At 35.6% G+C, this 15,458-nt stretch overlaps 1 protein-coding gene across 9 annotated transcripts; it reads right to left on the bottom strand.

The window, feature by feature from the left end:
* LOC109234040 (receptor-like serine/threonine-protein kinase NCRK) lies at window positions 685-9,443 on the bottom strand. 9 transcript variants are annotated; one of them, XM_019399863.1, is made up of 11 exons: window positions 9,158-9,443; window positions 6,173-6,215; window positions 5,493-5,584; window positions 5,057-5,167; window positions 4,360-4,470; window positions 3,872-4,141; window positions 3,431-3,672; window positions 3,021-3,317; window positions 2,421-2,657; window positions 2,008-2,235; window positions 685-1,332 (listed from the first exon to the last, which is right to left on the bottom strand). In XM_019399863.1, the coding sequence occupies exons 3-11, from the start codon at window positions 5,560-5,562 to the stop codon at window positions 1,021-1,023; spliced, it is 1,878 nt and encodes a 625-aa protein (XP_019255408.1). In that variant the 5' UTR covers window positions 5,563-5,584; window positions 6,173-6,215; window positions 9,158-9,443; the 3' UTR covers window positions 685-1,020. The 9 variants fall into 9 exon arrangements, with proteins under 9 accessions (XP_019255408.1, XP_019255410.1, XP_019255413.1 ...); XM_019399865.1 differs by lacking the exon at window positions 9,158-9,443 and adding an exon at window positions 7,592-7,739; XM_019399868.1 differs by lacking the exon at window positions 9,158-9,443 and adding an exon at window positions 7,453-7,535.

Genomic DNA, 15,458 nt, shown 5'->3' with positions numbered 1-15,458 from the left:
CATATGTTTGAATCACAAAATAAATAATTGCATGACGGTGGGGGGTTTGTTTGTGAATTCACAAAAAAAAAAAAAAGCAAAGCCGGCAGAGAGATAAGAGATATGATGATGAAATTTGGGAATTGGTTGGGTCCGACATTGACAGAGAGATCTCGACCCAGTGCCCACCTAGCTAATTCAAGTTATATATAATATGGCCCACAGGAAATTGCAAATGTTGGAGCCCTTTGACATTAGCATAAAGAAGAAAAATTCTCATAAATAAAGAGAATTCTCAAATTATTCTTCTCAACTGAGAAGGAAACAATTTTGTAGAATTTTCGTTTTTTGTCTTTAAAATAGAGAAGCAAGCTGTAGCTTTTGACAAAAAAGCTTACCCACTTTCAACGTTTACATCAAATTAATAAAAGGTAACAAGTGTTCTTTACATATAATTGTATCACTTATGACTTAACTATGCTTGATTAATGTATATTTTTACCTTAATATACTAGTTTTTTATTTTCTGAACCCCAAAAAACCTTACAGCCTCTGCCACAGCCTCTGCCCTTCGAGTGAGCGCTCTGTGCGCACTAGGTAAACCTTCCACTATGTAATAGCCTGCAAACTACACAAGGGACGTAAACCGCACTAGGCAAGCCCTATGCGACAGGCTCGGCCCAAAAGACATTGAGGGGATCGATCTCAGGTCAGGTCATCTGTATGGATGGCCGCCCTCCAAACATTGAGTTATCATTTACAATAGGAAGAGGAGTTCAAAAGTCTTACAATTTCCAATTTGTGACAGTATGTGTAAATTTGTATCCTCCTTTTTTCTAGAACTGCATACCTAACTAGGATAATTTACAAAAGAAATACGACTAGAAAATTTCTTGTAAATTTGCCTTACATCAATTGAAAAAAATGAAATCAACTGCCTTGTATGTGTAATCTTTTAACCAACCTGTGATTCTCGAATACTAAATCGTGAAAAAATGAGGAAACCAAAGCTAAAAGAAAGCTGCTATTTTCCTACAGCACCTACGTTGTTTCCAATCTAACAGTTGGCATATGAAATTTCTCAAACCGCGGTTCGGTTAAATCCACTGCTTCATCATCTTGCGGGCTCCAACTTCGGGCATTTGAGCTCTGGGGTGGTAGTTTCTCTACATATGCAGCAGGAATAACATGTTCTTTCTGATCACTAGTTTCGCCACAATGATTGAACTCACAATGTGGCGACAACAAGCAGTGAGCTGAGCGATTCTCAGGCGTGATCTGCTTGATCTCCTCAGCTTCAACAAAGCCGGGACTTTCTCCATAAGTACTCTTTCCATCATAACTAAACGAGCCCTATATAATGTATAAAGAGCGTTAGCAGATCTGTCAGTGTTTTCTTATGCAATATCTATTACATATCAAAACATCTACTAATGGGATCTACCTATTACTTCTGTATAAAGTTCTGTACGTTTGGATTAGATTACCAAAAAAAAACACGGTTTGCAAGTAGATAACCATGTAACAAGATGACAAAGACGAGGATAAGTAATGCTGAAAGAGCTAAGTAAAACACGAAGATGATGACAAAATGCTCTCAGAGTTAGCCCAAACAAGAACTACAATGACAAAGGAAATCAGCTGCACTGAGAAAAGGAAATTTAGAATTGTGTGAAGTGCCACCTAAGTGATCTTTCCAGGGGAAATAATATTCTAATTCCCAACTTTTCAGAAAAGACAATAATATCATAGTAGCAGTTTAAGATCATCTCTTACAAAGATTTTCCTGTGTTTAGAAAGGTTAAATGCAGCTACAAGATGTCTATTTTAAATCAGATTGTATATGTAATCTGGCGTATAACACCTAGTAATTTTACCCCTTTTTGAAGTTTCTAATATGGGGTTACAAATAATTGGTAATGTTTATCTGTTTGTCAAATCAGCGGATGACAGCTATGCAAACTTAAATTGGAAAATGAAAATATGGTAGATTGGCAACAGAAAACCAAAATAAGTTTATTTGGATACCTTGAACTCATCTCTCGAGAAGTGTTTCCTTTTAGATGTTTCTGGGGCAATAGTTGACAAAATTTGAACAACCTCACTCATCGTTGGCCGAGAATCTGGGTCCAATAGAAGACACTCCTTAGCCAAGTAAGCCATTACCTGCAGCTCCTCTTCTTCAAATTCTCCTTTCAAATTTGGGTCTGGTAACTCTGAGACCACACGCCTACTGTCTAGCAGACGAGGGGTTGCCTATATTATAGATGAAAATTAGTATTCGTCACTATCTTTTTGCTATTATTTGGGGTTAAGCTTTGAGAGAGGACTAAGGTTTCCCAAAATCTGAGGAAATAATTCTATCCAATTCAATGCTGCTCTTCCCAGACAAGCAAGTAAAAATGTTAAGCGAAATGAAACATTTTATTAACTTTTCATACCCATATCACGAGGCTCTCTTCTGCTTTATTAGCCGACTTATGTATTGGTTTTCGTCCAGTTATCAGTTCAAGGAGCACAACCCCAAAACTGAAAACATCTGACTTCAAAGAAGCTCTTCCAACAATTGCATATTCAGGTGCAAAATAGCCAAATGTGCCCTGCATCCGAGCAGGAGAACTGGAACCGCTAGGAATACCATCATTTTGAAGGTGTTTTGCCATTCCAAGATCAGTAATCTGAACATGCATATAGCAATTCAGAAACAAAGTGGGATATTACGTGATGAAAGTTACGGAAACGAAACAATTTGCAATTTGAAGTAGTATTTATTAAGTCTGGCAATACTAAAAAGACTGTACTTTAGAATCAGCATGCCAAAGGCAACCACTAATAATGGTTAAAGAAAAAGGCAAAAAATTAAACTCAGCTGCTGCATTGAAAAAGAATTGAAGCTAACTCCTCAGTATTTCCTTGGTAAGTGGAAACTGGGTCACAGGCTCACAGCTAGCCTTTTTCCGGCTTATTGATCAATGTAACAGATTTTCCCTTCTATTAATTTATTTGGACCTTGGTTTTAGTATTTGAGAAATTAAACTTACCTTTGCTCTATAGTTCTCATCCAATAGAACATTTGTGGATTTAACATCTCGGTGTAAAATTCTTGGTGCAGCTGCTTCATGGAGATACTCCAAGCCACGTGCAGCTCCAAAAGCAACAGCGACCCGTGTACTCCAATTGAGGTGTCTCCCTGATGCTCCATCCAGACAATCTCTCAGATTTCCATTTGCCATGAACTCGAAAATAAGTAGCCTCTCCGCATGTTTTCCATGGTGTTCAGAGCAGTATCCAAGCAATGGAACCACATGACAATGATGAAGTCTTGATATGAGTTCTATCTGGCAAATGAAAAGATTTTTAAATAACTTTTTCATTCTGTAGTCGCATGTGTTAAAAGGTTCTCAAAGTAGCATGTTTAACATATCAATTGAATGATCCTTTGAGGTGTTACCTCCGTCAAGAAAGCAGCGTCAGTGTCCTGTCCTGCCTGAGTTTTTATTCGCTTAATTGCAACAGTTCTTCCATTTCTGAGATAACCACGGTACACATGGCTGCTTCCTCCCACCCCAATCAAATTGGAATCGGAGAACTTATTTGTTGCGCTCTCTAAGTCAGCATATGAAAATTGAATAATCGTCCCATAAAATACTCCAGATTTTCTTTTGAACAGAATAGATGCTTTGGGAACACAACCTACAGGATAAAGTTCAAAGAGAAATTAACCCAATTCTTGACATCAGGAAGCTCATATCACCTATCAAAAGCACTCCTAAATGTGTTATAAAAGTGAATTCCTTGAAAATTAATCCTATACACAAAAGTGATAAATTATTAACATCTGCAGATTCAACTCAAGGTCTTACTCAAATCATTTAAGGAAAACCAGGTTTACCTGTAACACAGTTGGAGGAACCAGTGTATCGTCCATGTTCTGTAATTGAAGTTCCTTGGCTTAGTATTAAGTTGGTAGCACTGTTGTAACTTGTTTCTTTATCTGATGAAAATAGAGGTCGTTGGATAGAAAATTTATCCTTTCTATAGACATAACACAGCATCGAAGCAACAAAACCAAGTGTAATGACGGTCGCACATAGTAAGAGCATGACCAAAATAACTTTGCTGGATATGCTCTTCTTAGGTGACTGCTTTTCAAGTTGAGTTCCTGTTCAGAAGCAAACACATAATTAATCAACTCTTTGAACCTTCTCGTGGAGCTAATTTCAATTGACGGTTGTAAACAGATTCACAATCAAGGATAAAGAATCAGCAAAAACTAGTGTGCAGGAACTAGGACAAAAGCAGATAACTACGTTTGCAAGTTTCTAAAGCAACATACATTTTATTAAACTGTTTCAAAGATCAGTACAGGTAGAAAAATACCATAATGGCAATCACAGGCTGTAAAACAGCTGCTATAACTATTAGCAGTAGCCACTCTAGGTAGTTCATCAGCGGCACATATGCATATCCATCTGTTCTTGCTTGATTTGTCTGCAGAAATGCATAACACCAAATCAGTGCACACTGGACTTTTCTATAATTGTATGATACTGCATATGACAAGATCAACATGCAACAAGAAGAAGAGTTTTGTCAACTTTCTAAAAGAAAAGCAATAAAACATACAGTTGAGGACTGCTCAATACCAGAGGAAAGCTTATTCACGAGAGCTTGTTCGAAACAATTTTTTAAACCAAATGCTCCTCGTGTCTTTGGAACTGAATTCTTCTTATCAAATTCGAAGTACCAATGGAGTTCTATCGTGTTTTAGAAGCTTTAGTTGGCAATGAGCTTTAGAAAAGAGAGCCATTTTCCAGCTTACAACCAGAGCAAAGAGCAATGCATGTGCAAAAATCAGCAATAATGTTAATATGAGCAGTATGCTTCCTATACTTTTCCAATCTTACACCACTGTCGATAACATCCAGAAGCAATTAGCTCCATGTTAGTTCGTGAAGATGGCATTATGATAAGTGAAAAATTACATGATTTAAGTAGTATTAGCTGCAACTCAAACACTATAGCAATTGCCATTCAGCAGCAAAGAGCTCACAAAAACAGGGGAAAGAAAACATACCAAGAGTGCAATCACAGGATGATGAACAGTTTTCTGGAACAACAAAACTCTGGTTGGCGAGACAGCTGCAGGTCCACTTACTTGTTACTGATGCATTTCGTCCTTCTTCATCTGATAAAGAGATAGATGAAGTTTCAATTTTCTGCATGTACATGTCAAAGGGAATTATGTTGTCTCATTGCGTGAAACACTCCAATAAAAAATGTAAACTAACATCATCTCTTGTTAACCAGAGCTAGAGAACTCCTTGCTGTTTATACAGGTTGGACTCAGCTAGAAGTGAATTAAATAGAGCATCCAGAAAAGGAAAAGGCTGCTCTGATCTGCAGTCTCTGGACTCTCACACAATCAAATGGAAAGAAGAGACCGCAATATCTTTTTTTTGAGAATGGTAACATTTAGAGGAGACCGAAATACTCCCAACAAGAACACTCACCACCAGCAATTTGCTGTATCCAGAACAAGCTAATGAGGAAAGCAATTGCAGCTTCCTTTCCAAACCTCATTTCTTGTTGACAAATCTCTGAGCTAAAATGCCAAGAATGAAAGACAAAATAGAGGGAAAAGTTATAAAAAGCCACGGACATATTAAATTCCAGAATAAGCACCATTGGAGTACTACAAACTAAGAAACAGTCAGTCTTAATGAGACTGGCAACAACATAAGTACAAGAAAGATGCATGCAATTTAAAATACAGAAGTGGGTTTCTGGAGAACTAACTACTTTTGAATGGAATAGTAACTTCTAAACTGTTTCTTCAGAATTTTTATGTTAACATAAAGTTGAATCAAAAGATTACTTTAGTATGTGTACATCTTAAAGGTAGAAAATTATATCTCTTTATGTATCCTTCAAACCATCAAAACCAGTTGATATGCTAAGACCGAAGCAAAGAAAATACATGATACAAACATAAATCCTAGTTGACTTGTAGTCTTCGATGTTAGTTGTGTTGCATATTCTTCAAAGTTCAAACCATCAATTCTTGAGATGTTTGATAGCATGTTACACTAAGTGAACTTGAATTAAATCAACAGAACTTCTCAAAATAGTTTCATAAAAGTTTTATTAACAATTAAAATATTTCAAAATAATGAATAAAGAGATATCTTACCAAAGAGTAGTTCATTCATGAAATCTTCATCTCAAGGACCATTCTGCAGGAAGGTTACGCCAAACAATTACATTGTATAATAATTACACAACATAATCAAACTAAGAACACTATAAGAGCACATCATGACACTATCCAAGGTCATCTACAAATAATTATTCTGGTACAAAGAGAAAAGACAGAGGGGAATTAGAAGACTTCATGTCATCCACAAATTGTCCAGTGCAAGAAGAAAAGACAAAATGAACAACCTGGAAAAGAATTTCAGATTTTCACTTTCCAAGTGTCAGGGAAGGGCTTTTCTATTGGTCTAACATGACAATTAAAATTATGATAATCATAAATAAGGGAGCAGGAAGAGAGGCATGGATAATTTGATAGATAGGACCAAATAGATGGTAGGCCAACAAATGCTAGTAGGTTTGAACTTCTCTAGGTGTACATTTGAACGACTTCTGCAACATAAATATCACAAACAGTTGTTGTCAGTTTTCCTTTTTCGCTTTTCTTTCGAAAATATGGAATCCTGATCGGATCAATTGATGACCCCCTAATAGAAACTAGTAAATTATGATCAGTGAAGCTGAATAGATAGTGAGCTTGAGAGAAAGTAATGCTCAACTAACAGGTTTAAATGCAGTGTTCAAAGAACTTGCACGTGCCAACCATCTAACATTTTGACACGGCAGTTACATCAGACAATTAAGATGACACTCGGTCCCTAACATTTGGCAGGAAAAATACAATTTTGTATGCACAAGCTAGAAGCATAAACCAAGACAATCCCAGTTAAGACAGCAATCAACATATATATCCTACCACGTTTCTTGAATTGTGCCCAGCAGAGAACTGAAGTAAGGTAACATGCAGAGGCAGCCACGTGCTCTACTTGTTTCAGATGAGTCAATTTTGTGATTAAAGCAAAAATGTTAAACCTAGAGAGCAAGAAAAGCTTATCCTCACCACTTACTCATTAGCTGAAAACTGCAGCACAACCAGAGAGTATCACAACTATGCTTACTAACATATAAGGTAGACCCATCAAAGATTGAAGAATAGAAAGGCCAAAAAGACAATGAAAAACAGCTACATCTGACAGCAGACACCTAAAGACAAGGACATTTGGTTTTCTATATCTTACATCCACAAAACAACATTTCTAGAAAAAATTATATAAAGCTAAAAAAATAAAAGTTATAAGGCTAAAAGCAAACTCCATGAAAGCACCCCAATTTCAAATCAGAAAGAGACTTGTCAACAATCAAAGCAGTATAACTTACAATCAAATACTTTATTAATACAGTAACAAACTAATTATGGGGTGTATCTAATTAGTTCACAAGCCGTTAACTTTATACGTTTTAGACCCTTATGTATGCTACAAATAGTAAAGTCTACCAAATCTTTGAAAAGTCCTACTATGGTACGTGTATGCCAACGGTTAGAATAGACTTTGCTTCCAAGACATATTTTGGGGTTTGATACAAACTAAAAAGCTGTGTGGCCTTGGCCTGGCCTGGCCTGCACCATCAACTAGCAACAGAGTCCTTTGTATTACTCCTCTGTGGACTTTCTTGAGAGTGATGTTTCTTGAAAAAAGACGTGCAATAAACAATTTTTTTATTCAGGGGAGACCCACAAAATTAGTGTCGGTTGTCGGGTAAAGACTAAAGAGATATAGAAATTGGCAAAAGGTCCATGAAATCTATGATGCCTTTCTTGTCTAATTACCAATTTTTTGATTCCCATTAGAGGGAAATAACGAAACGAAAATTTAACTTAAAAGTTTTGCGAAGATATTACCTTTCTGTATTTTCAAGTGATTTCGCTTAGCAAAGTTGTGACACTTTATGCTTCTCAGAGTCTAATCTCTAATGTGTTACAAAGCAAAAAAGCAAAGGTGCAATGTTTTGTATACAGGTTTGAATATGCAGAAATTTATATTTTAGTGATCAATTTACTCACAATAAAGTTTAATCCAAAATTAATTAGATCAAATTTTCATAATTGAGAAGAAATGAGCATATAAATTCCAGACAGCAATGTTTTTCATTTTTTATTATAAGAAAATAAAGGAAATATTCAAAAACAGATACGTACAGAAAACTAGAATGGAGCAATTTGGTCAAAAGAAACTCTTAAGTTGGATGTAATGATGGGAGAAGCGCCAGCTAGAGGTGTGACACTACCGAATCATGAACTTTAGGGTAGATATACATTTAATACACCACATCATTTTTATTCTATAGGTTGAGGATTCAAAGTTTTAATCACTGAACCTAATATTGAAACAGCCTCTCTGCCTTCTTAAAGATATGGGGGTAAGGACTGTGTACGCTTTACCCTCCCGAGACTCTACTTCGGGGACTACACTGAGTATATTGTTATTGTTGTTGTAATCACTGAACCTAATGGAGTACATAATTTGAGTTCGGTGTTCATAGTTTAATAATTTTAGCAATTTAAGTGGTTTTACACACTAAAATTGGGGTTGGTGGAAATAATTTAAAAAATTGTAAAAACATTTATACTAAAATTGAAAGATGTTTGACACAATGATCTTGCTATTACTGACTTGAAATCCTGAATATAGCTCTTTAACATAAACGTGAATGTTGGCTCCATCAGTAATGAGGAACTGAATCTTCACTAAAAACATAAGGATTTTTCCTGTGAATTTTGGAATGGAGAGAGTGATATCAAAATTCAAAAGTCACGTCGCATGGCGAAGTAGCTTTTAATTTGACATACCTTTTCGATAGGTCCACAATGAAGAACTTTAAATCCTCTATTTTCAAACAATCAATGAAAGCGGACTTATCACTAATTTAATATCCATGATTAATTCTAAACACTAATAATGCAACAAACAAATATAGAAAACTGTCATTTTACTTTTCTATTTTTCTCATCCTTCTATTGTGTGCCGAGACAGTTCAGTTACTGGAGTCAAATCACTTGAAAAAGTCAAGTTCGTCGACATACCTATGAAATCCTCCGGCGACGGCGACGACAACGGCGACTTTTAACTATACTGAAACGACGCTAGCTAGTAGTAGTAGTAGTAATGGTTGTGGAAATCGGAGAAGCAGCCGGAAATGCCACGTGTACAGTGGCGACGCTCAGAGAACTCAGCTACCGGAGATGTCACGTGTAATCATCCGCTGTAATTCAACGGAGAATCTGCCGGAAAAAATGTGAATAGAAAGATTCCGAACGCCGAGGCGAGAAAAAACGGCAGTTGCTACGGGGACTAGCAGAGTAGTAAAAGCTACAGCAGAACGCACTGTACTGTGAACGTTCTATTTCATGTGTTCCCCTTGAGGTACTGCCACGTGAACAAGTGGGGCCCACTACTAGGATAAATAGAGAATAATGTTAGAAGATTTTTCACCTTTTATATTGCTTCAGTTTCGTTTTATAAGGGTAAGTGGGTCCCGGGGAGCCATGTGGGTAATTGGTCTTCCCGATGTGGCAGCGCCATTTTTTGAACTGTTTAACTGTGTTTTTGGCGCAATAATGGGCTATTAGCAGTTGCCACGTGGCTGCTTGTAATCAAATCTTTGTAATAATATTTTCTTGTTAATTATCAAAATTTTGTGTACAAATTAGAATTCAGAAATTACTACTCTTAGAGCACTCAATGTATTAATATATGCACCAAAAAGTCTGAATAATTAGCAAAAAGGAACTCCTTAATTAATCTAAGTGAACTTTTACCAAACACCCTGTTATCTCTCTTTAGTAGCTTAATGAACTAATTGCAATATCACTAAATCTTTCGATCCTATTTTCTAGTCTTCCTTTGACTCGATATCCATTTTTTTTAGTGTTTTATGACATTAATAATTTTGCATATTATTTGCGATGACCCGATAGGTCATCTTTAATTTTAACCTTCATTTCTTTGTTCCGAGGCCTCGAATAGCTCCATTCAGTGTATGTTTTAGGACCTGTGTGTATGTTTGGTTGAGGTCCCGAGAGATTCGGGCGAGTTTTGAATTAGGCTTGTTGGTCTTAGTTCAGGAGCTTATATCTTTTAATCTATAAGGAATTTGGAGATGATCCAAAAATAAAAGTTATAGCTCTTTGAGTCTAAATCATTTGGACATTTATAAAGAAAGTTATGATCGATTTACTGAAGACTGGTACTGTAGTTTTCACTGCAGTTTCTGCCTGGAAACAAGTTGCCTGGGCACCTCAAAAACGCATTTCAGCTTCTTTTCTCCATTTTTTTGAAACTAGTCCGTGAGTGGCGATTTTTTGAAGGTTTCTTCAAGAAAATCGTTGGGGTAAGTGATTCTAACCCAGATTTGATTAAATTTCATGATTCTATAATTATTTTCATCGTTAAATTAGTAGAAATCGAAAAAATTGTAAAATCTTTCAAAATTGTAAAATGAAGAGTTGGAGGGCGATTTGATATCAGAATTTTTTAAGTTTGGTATGGTTGAATTCGTATCGGAACGGGCGTTCGGATTTTATAAATTTATCGGAGTCCGAGGTGCGGGCCCGGAGGGTTGACTTTCGTCGACTTTTTCGAAAATGATTTAAATTGAACCTCTTTCGAATTGAGAGTAGTTTCTAAAGTTTAATTTGAATTGTTCGCCAATAAATTTCTAGATTTGGTTGGTTCGAAGGCTTGTTCGAAAGGAAAGGCCGTGGTCAAGTGATTGCTTGCGTCGCGAAACCTGCATACTTTTTGAAGGCACTCTATTTAAAATGTAACATGCAGTTAGTATTGCTTCACCCCATAAATTATGTGGCAAATGTGCATTAAGTAACATAGCATTGACCATGTTTACCAAAGTTCTATTTTTTCTTTCCGCCAACCCATTTTGTTGAGGAGTATAAAGGGCACTCATCTGATGTATTAGGCCATGCTCTTCACAGAACTTATTAAATTCGTTAGGAAAATATTCTCCGCTTCTATCACTTCGAATAGTTTTAATTTTCCTACTCCTTTGATTTTTCACAACAAACTTGTATTCTTTAAACTTTTGAAAAGCTTCATCTTTAGTTCTAAGTAGGTAAACATATGTAAATCTAGAGACGGCATCTATAAAAGTAATAAAACATCTTTTGCCTCCTCTAGTTAATTCTCCATTTAATTCACATAAGTCTGAATGTATTAAATCTAATAGTTCTGTGGATCTTTTTTCAACTTTACGAAATGGTTTATTTGTCTTCTTTGCTTGTATGCAAATTTCACATTTTATATGTTGAGTTTTACATGAGATATAACCATTTTTGGACATATAATTCAAGGAACCGAAATTTAAATGTCCTAGTCTAGCATGCCATAAACAAGAATCAGACTCTACGATATAAGCAGAAACATAATTTATTTCATTAATACTCAATTTGAACATGCCATTACAGTTATAGCCTTTTCCAACAAAGACTTCATACTTAGACAATATTACATGATCAGACTCAATAACTATCTTGAAGCCTTTCTTTGACAGCAAAGCAACGGACATTAAGTTTTTCTTCATACCAGGAACATGATACACATTCAGTAATGTCAACTTCTGGCCGGATGTGAAGTTAATCTCAATGCTTCCTTTTCCAGCAAAATCTGCCGCAACATGGTTTCCCATCAAGACTTGTTCAGAATCTTTCACTTCCGCATATGTCTTGAACATCTTCTTGTCATAACAGACATGAATAGTAGCACCCGAATCTAGCCACCAGTATTGAGTATTTGTAGTAGCGGTAGCCATATTCAACTCAGTGACCATACCAATTTGCATCGCGGAAACCATGGCAACCAGTCCTTGGGCAGAATTTTCCACTACATTAGCCTTTTCAGAATTTCCAGATTTTTCAATCTTTCCAGACTTTTTGGTATTGTCTGCATTAAAATTTATTCCTGCCTTTCTATATCTATAATCCCGAGTCATATGGCCTTTCTTCCCACAGCGATGACAACTAAAGTTCTTTCTCTTTTTAAAAAAAGACTTTTTGGAAACTTTTAGATTTTTGTTCCCACTTCCTGAACCATTCTGATTGACAAAATTAACTGCGGACTCGAGGGATGACTAATAGCATCACGAGCACGAGTCTCACTTTCAATTTGAATGTGAGTACGAAATTGTTCCATAGTCATTTTATTCATTGAATGTACGATTTTCTATAGTCATTCCAGGAGGAAGGCAATTTCGAAAGAATAGCATCTATTTGAAGTGCATCAGGAATTTTAACTTCAAGATCACTTAGTTTTGATACTAAGATTTGCAGTTCATGAATCTGATCCATTATAGGCCTAATATCAAATATTCTAAATTCAAAGTACTGCAAGGCCAGGAATTTGCTGGTACCTCATTTTTCATTCTGGTATGCAGTTTGTAGAGCGATCCAAATCTCCCTTGGCGACTTCAGATTGCAGTAGAGATCATAGAGTCGATCTGTCAAGGTATTTAGAATATGACCGCGACACAACAGTTCATCATGTTCTTGTTTCTTCCTTGACTACATCAGAATCTTCTGCTGTGGGCTCAGGCATCGCAGGCAAGGCAGAATCAAGAACATAGTAGATATTGAGAGCAGACGACAAGAATATCATCTTGTCTCTCCAGCGGGTAAAGTTCGTTCCATCAAAGCGATCAAATTTGATGAACTCCGTCGGATTCTCAACAAGAGACATCAATTTCTCCATAGCAGAATAACTCTTTAAGATTGTTAGAAAATAATAAACAAAAATGGCTTTGAGGCGTGAAAATCGACCGTCCTTAAATAGTTATCGCCTGTATACTAATTTAGGGAAATACAAAACGATTCTTTTCAGGATACAACAAAGCCTGCAATAATACTTGTGATTTTTTATGCCACTTCGTTGGAAATTCTTGTGTATTTATAGGCAACCAACAGACCCTTTTGAAAAAGATATCTTGTTTCACAAACAGACATATCTGGACAGACCCTTTCATAACAGACATAATTGTTTATTCGAATTTTGAATTTAAAATTTTAAATAAATTGATTTTTCAGTCACAAAATAAAATAATTTATTTTAGGATCCGACCCGGCCCGCGCCCAAGTCCAAGTCTTTGATTATATAATATATAAATATATCGTGTACTTAATTGCACACACTTAAAAGTATGTGTCCTAAATCAAAGACATGAAAGGGACAAGTGCTCAAAAGGCTTCAAATAGGCCGTCTCTCTTCCGATGTGGGAATCCCACTTCCCAACCAAAATAACAAACTATCTTACACAATACCACTAAAACCTTGCGATCCTATTTCACTACTATTCTTCTTTTTCAAACTTGCTGTGAATTACACTTTTCTTGAGACGAGGATCTATCGGAAAATAGTCTTTAACAACCTCTTTATCTCCACAAAATAGAATAAGATATGTGTAAATATTATCCTTCTCAGACCTCACACTATGAGAATTTTTTTGGAATGTTATTGTTGTTATTGTTAATCTAAGTGAATTTTCACCAAACACCCGGTTATCTCTCTTTAGTTGCTTAATAAACTAATTGCAATATCACTAAAATCTTTCGATCCTATTTTCTAGTCTTCCTTTGACTCGATATCCATATTAAAGAGGACTTAGGAGTATGATTTCCTTAACATCTGTTGGAAGAATATGGCACGCACACAGAAATTCTTGATTTTCTCGAAATTGTAAGAGTAGAAAATTATTATGTTTAGATAACCTTTTATGATAGTTTGAGCACCATTTGTTGAAGAAAAAAAAATTAAAAAAGGGATAGTATGGCACATTAAATGGGGAATACGTACTATATTTTCCCTTTGAAGTAAATCATTTTGAACTTCCTCCTTTCGAGATGGCCATATTTCGTATTTACAAAAGGAAATATAGAGTTCCTCTAAATTTTTACGTGTCATTACAGAGTGGTCGTCAATATCACTTGTATGAATTAATTTTGTCCTTAATTTGCGTTATATCTTTTACTAAGTCTACAAGAATTCCAAGAGGTTCTAAGTATTCGGAAACAACTTCTAGTAGAATTGTTTAGTGATCAAAGTAAAATTTAGGTAATCAATCATAATCTTACACAATATACGGTAGTTAGAAGAAGCGAAATAATAAATCGAAGTTATAAAACTGTAGAATAAGAAGAGTACTTTGACATGTTAGATAATTAATATTTCCCACAACTATTTAAAGTAGGTTTTGTCGGTAATTACTACACTAAACAAAGTGGTGGAAGGAATAAATATTCGACTCTGTAATTATTTTATTATTTGTAGATCTTTTTCTTTAATTTCAACTATGAGAAAGGACAAAAGGAAGTCAACTATAAGCTGCCATAAGGAATGAGTTTCGATGCACAAAGTACAAAAGATTCTGAAGAATGGATACGTTGTTTTAATTCGTATCTCATACTCTGCACTTCCGAAGAATAGAGTAACTAATTAATTAGTCATTAAGAATTTATGGTGAGATGAATAAGATTACTTCATGCTTAATTAGATGACTCGACTTCATGCTCTAGAAATAAAAGAATGTTGACAAAAAACACTTTCCCTGTTGAATACTTACGATGGGCTAGCGTATCTGAATAGTTTAGACCTAATGCAATACAAATGTTGAATGAGAAGCAAAATGTTTGCCAATGTTAATGTACCTTGTCGAGCAGCTCATCTCAATTGGAAATTGGACACCAAAACTAGAAACAATTTTCATAACATCAAACTTATTAATTAGCATACATTTCAATCACTGATTTGGTTATTAATGTGGTACCATGGGATCCCAAATAATTTATCACACTAAAATCTCTAGCTTTTGTCTACCTGCAGAGTCTAATATCTTGGAATCTGTCCTCTCTCTTTTTTTTTTTTTTTTTTTTTTTTGGCATTGGGATCATGTCATCAATTAAGAAAGAATATAGTGAGACCATAGATTAATAAACTGGCACATAATTTTGTAACTTAGCTCAAGCAGACGGATTTGATTTGACGTAAATGTGGGAAAATACTATAGTTTTTTCACAGCTCCTGAAAAAATAGGTAAAAAATCACTTTCAGTTTTCTGTTTTCGGGCTATAACTTCACCAAGGCGACAGCCACTAATTTATGGTTTACATCCGAATGCTAATAGTTATTTTGGCGGATTGACCTTTCAATATACTAGTTTCAATAACTCTCATTCGTTACACTTCTTCCTAGCTGCTTGGCCTGTAGCAGTAATTTGGTTTACCACTTTAGGTATCAGCACTAACCTAAATGGTTTCAATTTCAATCAATCTGTAGTTGACAGTTGTATACGGTCAAAATCATATGCCTTCGATTTATAGGCTC

This window comes from Nicotiana attenuata, chromosome 11 (genome assembly GCF_001879085.1).
Source record: "Nicotiana attenuata strain UT chromosome 11, NIATTr2, whole genome shotgun sequence".
In the NCBI taxonomy this organism is placed as follows: Eukaryota; Viridiplantae; Streptophyta; class Magnoliopsida; order Solanales; family Solanaceae; genus Nicotiana; species Nicotiana attenuata.
The sequence above is the reverse complement of the archived record's forward strand: the minus strand, read 5'-3'. Positions and strand labels throughout refer to the sequence as shown.

Bases quoted from the DNA above. Each gene is read 5' to 3' on its own strand.
- LOC109234040 (XM_019399863.1), bottom strand. From the start codon at position 5,562: ATGAGGTTTGGAAAGGAAGCTGCAATTGCTTTCCTCATTAGCTTGTTC. The intron at 4,471-5,056 runs GTATGTTTTCTT...GCATTTCTGCAG, and splicing joins ATCCTGTGATTGCACTCTTG to ACAAATCAAGCAAGAACAGA. The intron at 4,142-4,359 runs GTATTTTTCTAC...GCTTCTGAACAG, and splicing joins AGCCTGTGATTGCCATTATG to GAACTCAACTTGAAAAGCAG.